The sequence below is a fragment of the Rana temporaria genome, chromosome 5 (genome assembly GCF_905171775.1).
Source record: "Rana temporaria chromosome 5, aRanTem1.1, whole genome shotgun sequence".
NCBI classification, from domain to species: domain Eukaryota; kingdom Metazoa; phylum Chordata; class Amphibia; order Anura; family Ranidae; genus Rana; species Rana temporaria.
The window spans coordinates 302,147,440-302,157,793 of record NC_053493.1 but is presented as its reverse complement, the minus strand read 5'-3'; the positions used below and the strand labels follow the sequence as shown (position 1 = coordinate 302,157,793).

Below are 10,354 nucleotides of genomic sequence, written 5' to 3'. Positions count from 1 at the left end.
GCTATTCTTGAATGTACCTTCCCCATTGTGCATTAACCCATGTAAGCCTATATAAGAGCACGTACAGTAACATTTTACTGCATTCAAAGGTCTAACTAAAAGGACTTTCAATCCAAACCATTCTGGGAACACGAACAAGGAGAGGAACTGGTTAGAACAGAACCTTAGAAAATGGTAAGAGTGATTCACGTTTTCATTTAGGGCAATGCAGGTTGGCTTAACAGGGCTTAGACACAAATTTGTCCCCCTCCATCTATTCCTGATGGTGGTTTAAATAAATAAGCAACACAAATGCCCATATGCGTGAACACTAGAAAAAAATAAGTATTCAAAACAGAAGGGAAAATAATAAGTCCCAAAAGAGGATTCACATTTATTTTATTACCAATTACATTATGCTGTGTGTATTTAAATTATCCAGTGCAAACACAGCACCCTACAAATTAAAAAAAAAAAGGTGCTAAAACATGAACATTCACATAGAAAATTAAAAAATATACATATTAAATACAACTGCAGATACTTTGTTCTGACAGAATAAACCACGATTTGCTCTAACCCTCTGTATCAGGTAGAAAGCAGTAGAGACCTTGGCAGAAGTGAATGGTTCCCTAACTACAAGACCCACCGAGTAAGCTGAACTAAGACAGACAGTTTACAGCATACCATCCGTATTCCTGTATGATGAGCTACCCAAGTATACAGTATATGTATCCATATAGCATATAGGCGTATCAAGTCTAAATTACTCTACAAGTCCCACACTCTAAAATGGCAGCAAAACGCAAATTCAGCTACAGCACTATTAATGGAAACAGAGCAGAGTAATATTTTGAAAGAACAAATTTAAAGGGAACTTTTCAGAATAGAGATTAGATTTGTTTTTGAAGGTACATTCTTCAGGAGCCCAAACTTATATCCTTGCTAACCTGAACAAGCCCACAACCAGTGAGGTGTTGGCACACCTGGTATGAACTCTGGTTCTAGGTCACAGGACTCATGAAACTGTGAAGACAGGATAAGGATGACATATCCATGACGTGCCCCTTAAAAAACAATTCAGCAATGGCAGCCCCATATTTCTATCCTGACTTCTTCCTTATAAGTAATAAGTGAATGAGTGTGGTTTTAAGTCTTCTGCTCTTTGCCTTTGGTAGAAAACATTGCATTGTAGGGAAGACGTCTTCGTGGTCGCTGACAAGGTGACATTTCCTCTTTTATGTAACCTTTGGAAGAAAGGCAAAGTTTAGTTATTTGTTTAGCTTTAGTAGAAAAAATAAGCTTGCCATTAGAGGTAAGCTTGGCAATGAATAACACAATAATATTCTGGTGCAGCGTGTAGATGGTGTAAAGAACATCTCACCTCGGTCTTTGCAGGTCTGCGTTGAAGGAAAGCCCACTTCCCAAAAATTTTCTGGTGTACTTGGTGGGATGTAGCGGAACCGGTGACGGGAGCAGCTGGCCAGTTTCTTAGCTCGTTCTTCTTCTGGGAGGTCTGCATAATACTGGTAATGCAAATTACAAAAACATCAGGTCCAGGATTATAGCTTCTCATATATATAAAGTTATATGTTTTTAACTTCATAAGCAATTACCCCATTCTTCAAAAGTGAAAGTAGTAGTCCTACTGCACCATAGTTATACAAGGACCTTCTAAAAGGGAACCCTGTTACACCAATCTTCAATTTAAGCTTTTCAAGATAATGCGGAATGTTTTAATTAGTGGATATAAAAGAACTGCAGTCCTCATAAGAATTATCGAAACTAAGCAAGAATCACAGTCATGTATTATGTTCCTAAATAGGCAGGAACTAAGCTATGTGATCTACAAAGGGGAAATTGTTTTACAGAGCTTTTCTACTTAATTGTTGAATTAAAGCATATCAAAACTCAAAACAATTTGTTTTTATATATTGTAGCTTACCAGTCAGATGTGGTGGCTGCATCAGTTTATTTTCCTTTATTTTTAACTTGGTAACACACTTCCTGTCATAGGGAGACAACGCTTACTCAACGCACTGTGTTTACCCAGGCTGCTATCCTGATTTGATCTACTGACACCTCTCACTCTACTCCTTATTACATAAAGGGCATTGCTTTATAGTTAACAGAAAGTAGTCAAGTTAATAACAGTGTTTTAGAGTTCAGTTCATTCCAAAAATAGTGACAAGATTTCTGACAGGGTCAGAAGGTAGTTTTTCTCTACTAGCAGAAGATGCACGTATCCATAAAAATTAAATGTAACCGCCTAATCTAGGGACCTGTAAGGTGCAGTTCACTACTTTTGTAGTTGAGTGAAGATATGCTTTACGAGTTATGTTAACACAAAGTGTGCCTGGGCCAAAAATAAAATCAATATAACTGGACACCAGGGTTAAAAGCTGACCTAATGACAGAAGCATCTCTGCAGTTGCAAGAGTCCAGTAACTTATCTGTGAAATGTTTTTGAAACAGCTCTTGTCCATAAAAAATATATAAATATATATACACATATATACATACATATACACATACATACACATACATATACAGGGCTCAAAATTTCAAGCCCTGAGCTTCTAGCCAGGCCTCAAGTGTTACTCGCCACCAATTGCCTCACCTAAACCATACACTGCCCCGCCCCTAAAAACGTGTATATATATATATATATATATATATATATATATATATATATATATATATACACACACACATACACACACACACACACACACACTCTAGTAAAAATATCTATATATGAGATGACAGCATCTGAAAATGGCTGGACATGGCAATGATCTCATATCAGTGAATTCCCTCAAGAGACTGGTGATCCACAATTCTGGGGGAAAAAAATCATTAATTATAATAAAATAAAGTGGTTGTAAACATAAAATGTTTTTAGCCTCCATGCATTCTCTGTTGTGGGCAGCTCCCCCCAGCCCCGATACTTACCAGAGTCCGATCTCGATCCAGCGCTGTGCCCGTGAGCAGCAGCTCTCTGTAAGCTCACTCCTCACTGAACATGGAGGCAGAAGTGGGAGCTATTGGCTTTTGATGCCATCACAGTTTTTTCCCAATCCCTTTTTCATTTCCAGGAAAAATTGCAAAAAAATAAAAAAGTGGAATATGTTCTTTTACAATGATAAATAATGAATCTATGACATTGTATTCAAATTTTATGACAAAGACCTTAATTAATATTTCTGAGACTATGTAAAGTCTTAATATTATTGTAAGTTCTCTCAGGCTCCGCTAAAGACAAGCAAATCCTGGAGTAAAATTCAAGTACCACTGTAGTTCTCAAAGCAAGTGAAATGTTATGGGGGGGGGGGGGGGACTGCAGGGGAAAAGCTCCAGTTTAGTTTTCTTGTGGGTCCCATTTTGTACCTCCTAGAGGTGGGCAATTGTTGGGATACTGTAGATGATGCTGTCCTCTCAGGCCCTAATTGACAGGTAAGAGGGTGCCCCTGGAAGAAGTACGTTTTATTACGAAACGGACATAGGGCGAGCGGCGCGCTGTCGTCATCCAAGAAGCTCCTGACGTTCCCCCAGTGGACGGGTGCCTGAGAGTTTTGTGTACCGGCCAGCACATTAGATTCAAGGCAAATTTTAAACTGCATAATTGTAAGTGCAATTTTAACTTTTTTAAATAAATTTCTACACATTTAATGCACTATGTGGAGCTGTCACTGTTTTTACATGGTGGGCATTGATACTGCTGAAATTTCTTGAAGAACGAGATCCAACAGGACTGCATATCTGAAACCGCGAGATTGGGACCTATTATATGCTGTTTCTGATCCCCTGTAATAAGGGATCGTGGGAATTCGGTAAGAGGCCAATTTATAAGTTTGGCGGAGGAGATATCACATTTTCCTTTTGGACACGTTTACAACCAATCTGTAATGTGGCACAGATGCACGGGTGTTTGACATACTACCTGCGATCTAATGGACTTTCTGCTAATATTTTGGACTATTAACTCATTCATAGCCAAAGTTTATATTTAGCTAATGTCTTTTTGATTTAAGTGTTTTTCGTTTGTTTTTGGTTGTCACTTGTAAATCACCATCACCATCACTGGTGTGGGATTCTGAGGTGGCTGCATGCTGCACCCTAGTGACCAATTTAGGTAGCTTCTGACATAGCAGCCAGCCTTTTATTTATATCACCATAGATCACCCACTTGCATATGCTTGTGTCCGGCAAGAAGGGTAGTGCGATTTATATTTTTCTTAAGGGTAAGGTTAGGGTAAATCTGTCTGACAAATTAGTCTATCTTTTTTAAACCTTTAAATGATTCCTATTAATGTTCTCCAACATCATAGCATAATGTTTACATATAGTCTGGTCACTAATCTGTTTTTTCTTTTCCTCCTCTCAGTAAAATGGACCAACATCTAGAATTTGGAAACATTTCCACAATTCAATTTCTGCTAAGAGGAAAAGTGGTATTTTGCAAATTTTGTGAGAAGAAATATTATTTTCCAAAGACTACAACCAGGGCAAGACACATCCTGGCATGTCAGAGGTACCCTAAAGACACTAACAAGTACTTTATAGAATGAAATGAGGAAGACCATAATGAAAGTGCAAGTAGCTTTTCCCTCTTATTCCAGAAACACTTTTTCTACTGCTTTTGGATGATCACAAAGTGTTTCTTCACCAGCAGCAGCTTCAAATAAGAAAGTGTTACAAACCATGGCCTCACAAAATTACACAATCCCTTTATTTATAGATAAAATGCCTGAAAATCAAAATGATCTCAATTTGTAAAACTACTTCACACCAATTTTTTTTTCCTTTACATTTTTTTGGTGAAAAAATTCCTGTTATTTTTAAGAAAAAAAAGGGGGAGTTATTTTCTCATGGCTATAAAATATCCGGAAATTGTATATCTCTAACCAAGCATTTCAATATATATAAAAAAAAAAAAAAAACTGCAAGTCCAACCATCCCCTCATGTCTAAGGATATCCTGAAACAGATAAATTAGGAGTAGAAATGTCTTTCTTAGGTTAAAAACCACTGCTACTAGATCACTAAACAGTTGAAATTGAAGTCAGGGTAAGCAACTTAATACACATACTATATGAGAACTGTTTTTTCCTGTCAAAAGTCTATTATTTTATGGAGTCCATTTTGAGATTCAGGAACATCTGCTGAACAGCAAAACCAGATTGTTGAACCCTGCCGTAGCAGCAAAACAGCTGACAGGCTGATAATTGTCATGCTGCAATTGTGGCCCAAACCAAGTACTGAGTACATATGCATGCCCATACTTTTCAGAGGTCCGATATTGTTCTATGTACAATCCTTGTTTTATTGATTGCATGTAATATTCTAATTTTCTGAGATTGTGGGATTTAAGGTTTTCATGAGCTGTAAGCCATAATCATCACAATGATGACAAATCACGTCTTGAACTATCTTGCTTTGCATGTAATGAGTCTATCTCATATATGAGGTTCACCTTTTAAGTTGCATTAGTGAAATAAATGAACTTTTGCTCGATATTCTAATTTTTCGAGTATTACCTGTGTGTGTGTGTGTGTGTGTGTGTGTGTGTGTGTGTGTGTGTGTGTGTGTGTGTGTGTGTGTGTGTGTGTGTGTGTGTGTGTGTATATATATATATATATATATATATATATATATATATATATATATATATATATATATATATATATACATATACATACATACACACACACACAGTATCTCACAAAAGTGAGTACACCCCTCACATTTTTGTAAATATTTTATTATAATCTTTTCATGTGACAACACTGAAGAAATTACACTTTGCTATAATGTAAAGTAGTGAGTGTATAGCTTGTATAACAGTGTAAATTTCCTGTCCCCTCAAAATAACTCAACACAGCCATTAATGTCTAATTGTCAATATTTTGTGTGGCCACCATTATATTCCAGCACTGCCTTAACCCTCTTGGGCATTGAGTTCACCAGAGCTTCACAGGTTGCCACTGGAGTCCTCTTCCACTCCTCCATGACGACATCACAGAGCTGGTGGATGTTAGAGACCCTGCGCTCCTCCACCTTCCGTTTGAGGATGCGCCACAGGGTTTAGGTCCGAAGACATACTTGGCCAGTCCATCACCTTTACCCTCAGCTTCTTTAGCAAGGCAGTGGTCAATCTTGGAGGTGTGTTTGGGGTCGTTATGTTAGAATACTGCCCTGCGGTCCAGTCTCCGAAGGGAGGGGGTCATGCTCTGCTTCAGTATGTCACAGTAAATATTGGCATTCATGGTTCCCTCAATGAACTGTAGCCCCCCCAGTGCCGGTAGCACTAATGCAGCCCAAGACCATGACACTCCCACCACCATGCTTGACTGTAGGCAAGACACACTTGTCTTTGTACTCAACTGGTTTCCACTTGATACCATCTAAACCAAATAATTTTATATTGGTCTCATCAGACCACAGGACATGGTTCCAGTAATCCATGCCCTTAGTCTGCTTTTCTTCAGCAAACTGTTTGCGGGCTTTCTTGTTCATCATCTTTAGAAGAGGCTTCCTTCTGGGATGACAGCCATGCAGATTAATTTGATGCAGTGTGCAGCATATGGTCCAAGTACTGACAGGTTCCCCCCCCCCCCCCACCCCTTCAACCTCTGCAGCAATGCTGGCAGCATTCATTTGTCTATTTCCCATATGATGCTGAGCACCTGCACTCAACCTCTTTGGTTGGCCACAGCGAGGTCTGTTCTGAGTGGAACCTGTCCTGTTAAACCACTGTATGGTCCTGGTCTCTGTGCTGCAGCTCAGTTTCAGGGTCTTGGCTATCTTTTTATAGCCTAGGCCATCTTTATGTAGAGCAACAAATCTTTTTTTCAGATCCTCAGAGTTCTTTGCCATGTTGAATTTCCAGTGACCAGTATTGAGAGAGTGAGAGCGATAACACCAAATTTAACACACCTGCTCCCTATTCACACCTGAGACCTTGTTACACTAATGAGTCACATGACACCGGGGAGGGAAAATTGATAATTTGGCCCAATTTGGACATTTTCACTTAGGGATGTACTTACTTTTGTTGCCAGCGGATTAGACATTAATGGCCGTGTGTTGCGTTATTTTGAGGGGGCAGTAAATTTACACTGTTATACAAGCTGTACACTCACTACTTTACATTGTAGCAAAGTTTAATTTCTTTAGTGTTGTCACATGAAAAAATATAATAAAATATTTGAAAAAATGTGAGGGGTGTACGCACTTTTGTGAGATACTGTATACCGATATATAAATATACAGGGGAATGTTGGAGTCTATTATCAAGATAAATTTATATACTTAGGAGTTCGCTTTAGAATACATTTGTTTCATCATTGAAAAAAATAAAAAAGTATTTTTAATATCTGCCTGTTCAGAACAAAAAAAAAAAAAAACGGGCACAGTGCAATTAGCTCTCGTTGTAATATCCTCGTTTTGTAAAAATGTAACTTTTGTGTCCAGAGTCTCTCAAATATGTGTGACAAATTGTCCAAAATGATCTCTAGTCAGGTAAAAGAGCTGCACATTGGAGGACTTGTTCCGCTATACAGTAAAACCTTGGATTGCAAGCATAATTTGTTCCCGAAACATGCTTGTAATCCAAATCACTTGTATATCAAAGCAAATTTCCTCATAAGAAATAATGGAAACTCAAATGATTTGTTCCACAACCATTTATTCATAGGTCCTTCAGTTTTTAGTCCATATAATTTTTTTTTTAGCAATGTGACCAGGTTGTGTAACCATAAAATGTCCATCCACAAATGGAAGCCTCAACAAGGGGATTGGAAGCAAAATACAGCAGGAGTAGAAGAGGAGAGGCACCTCTAAGTGTAGCAATATGGTTACATTTATTGAATGTACAACATTTAGCAACTCACATGGGTTGATGATTAAGAGGCACATCTAAGTATGCAGGCATCTGGTGTAAAGCTGTCCACATAGACAAGGGGTGTCAGACTGAATTTCATTGTGGGCCGCATCAGCATTATGGTAAGAGAGCTGCCGCTCCAGGTGAGCTCACTAGGGTAATTGATGTCCACTCAGAAGCAGATGGGTGCTGGCAATGCACAGGATGTGCAAAAACAATAAGGATATGGACAGCCGCACTCCAGTAACTTGAAAAAAGACGTGCCCTTTATTGGGTACAGGAAAAAATGCACTACAGATATCAGCACACAGTGGGATAAACATCTGACGCGTTTCGCATTGAGTGTCACTGCTTAATCATAGCTATGATTAAGCATTGACACTCAATGCGAAACGCGTCAGCTGTTTATCCCACTGTGTGCTGATATCTGTAGTGCATTTTTTCCTGTACCCAATAAAGGGCACGTCTTTTTTCAAGTTACTGGAGTGCGGCTGTCCATATCCTTATTGTTTTTGCGCATCAGCATTATGGTTGCCATCAAAGTGCCGGTTGTATCTGTAAGGCCAGGTCAAGAGCCCCCCCTACCATCAGAAGTCAAGAGTCCCTCACCTTCCCTTACATCACAGTGTACTCCTTTACTTTGTGCTGCTGTCGGGAAGAAGCTGGGAGCGGAGCTGAAAATCAGAAAGTGCAGAGTCTGGAGGAAGGCCAGTCGGTAAATGAATGCTGAGGCCAGAGAAGGTGGGAAAAAAAAGGGGGAGCAGCAGCTCCACAGGGAGGGACAGGATCTGTAGGAGGAGTTCTGTCCTCCTCTCTGCTGCCGACTGCTGAGAAGGGGGACAGATACAAGCCTTTCCATTGCGGCATGGAAAAGTGCCGGATCTGGTGGAGGAGTTCTGTCTTCCACTCTGCTGCTGACTGCTGAGAAAAGGTGAGGGCAACAATGAGGGGGTTGCTGCAGGAGAGAAGTACCCCCCCCCCCCCCCCCGGCCTTGTGTTTGACACATGTGACATAGGCCATCAGAGTTGAACCGTTTATGGAGCGCAGCATGGAAGGGACGACTTCAATGGCGGTGAGGACGACAGTCTATGTGAACAACTTTACCCTGGATGCCTGCATACTTAGATCTGCCTGTTTTAATCATCAACCAACTGAGTTGCTAAATGTTGTACAGTCATTAAATGTAACCATATTGCTACTCTTAGAGGCGCCTTTTTTTTTATACTCAGTTGTCACATGACACTACTTGTATATCAAAACATCGCTTGTATATCCAGTCAAAATGTTTTATTTAAAAATGTTGCTCAACTTGTTCTCTTGTTTTTATTTAAAAATGTTGCTTATCTTGCAAAACACTCACACACCAAGTTACTCTCAAACCAAGGTTTTACTGTACTGTACTGGGGATACAAGATCCATCCGATACTTTCCTACTCTGCACAGGAGTACCTGTTGACATGTCTGCCTCTTTGTGCCTATTCTTCAGAACTGTGCTGGTTTTAATGCATCTGCGAAGACAGCTCAGTGTCTAATTGACCTGTGGTTTCTCTGCAAACAGCCAGGAAGTGGTAGGTATCTTTGGTATTGAGGAATGATCTATACTATAGCATGGAAGAGGCAATCTAACAATCAGGAAAACATTAACATTCATAACATGCATATTTTTTAGTCAATATGATAATATAACCATTTTTCCTGGACACTGTTCACCAAAAAAGGATTTAAATATGCCAACAGATCATGCAGCCTCCCCTAGCCAGTGACATGCTACCTACCATCTCACATTCCTTACAAGTATGGCCATGCAGTTTTCTCCTTTCCTCCTTGTTTCGCACAACCTCAATATGAGGAAAATCCACAGTAGGCTTTTTTCTAAAGATCAAGAAAGAAAGTATTTATAATCCAACAGCAGCAGGCCATTTATTGCAAATTAGACAATAGAAATAGCATATGCATATTATGCATTTCCCACAGATTTGTGTACAGCAGTAAAGCATGAAAACTACCATAGATAATACCATGCTCAGTTTTCATTCACATATACAGTACATTGTCAGAGTGGGACTTTCACTTGCATAAAAACAATGGGCAAGGATACATCTGTTTATTCCCAATGGCCCTGGAAACAGCCATTGTACTCACATAACCCACCATTGGAGTGAAGGGGTGTGCGTTAATATTACTACTTCACAATAAAAAACGGGCGAGAATCACAAGGTCACTCAAAGGTTTTCCACCAAGCTGGAAAATCTGTTATCCAAAACAATTACTTGTGATGTTGAATTTTTATTACAGAGAAGGAATGTTCATAAACTGATTATGAGCTGATTTTTGTCAGCGCATCATACTGTTAAAGGTTAATATGATATGGGCAGCACAGTGGTGTAGTGGTTAATACTTTTACCTAGCAGCAAAAAGGGTCGCCAATTCGAATCCCGACCACGACACCATCTGCCTGTTCTCCCTGTGCCTGCGTGGGTTTCATTTGGG

At 39.4% G+C, this 10,354-nt stretch overlaps 1 protein-coding gene across 4 annotated transcripts in view; it reads right to left on the bottom strand.

Annotated features, from left to right (window-relative positions):
- Nucleotides 1-361: 361 nt before the first annotated feature.
- Nucleotides 362-10,354, bottom strand: part of RBBP8 (RB binding protein 8, endonuclease) — a 110,008-nt gene continuing 100,015 nt past the window's right edge. For all 4 annotated transcript variants that reach the window (XM_040354063.1, XM_040354065.1, XM_040354061.1 and 1 more), the window contains exons 17-19: nt 9,640-9,736; nt 1,364-1,505; nt 362-1,226 (exon numbers count right to left, since the gene is read on the bottom strand). In XM_040354063.1, the coding sequence (XP_040209997.1) occupies nt 1,129-1,226; nt 1,364-1,505; nt 9,640-9,736 (337 nt within the window). In that variant the 3' untranslated portion in view covers nt 362-1,128. The remainder of the gene's footprint in view (nt 1,227-1,363; nt 1,506-9,639; nt 9,737-10,354) is intronic.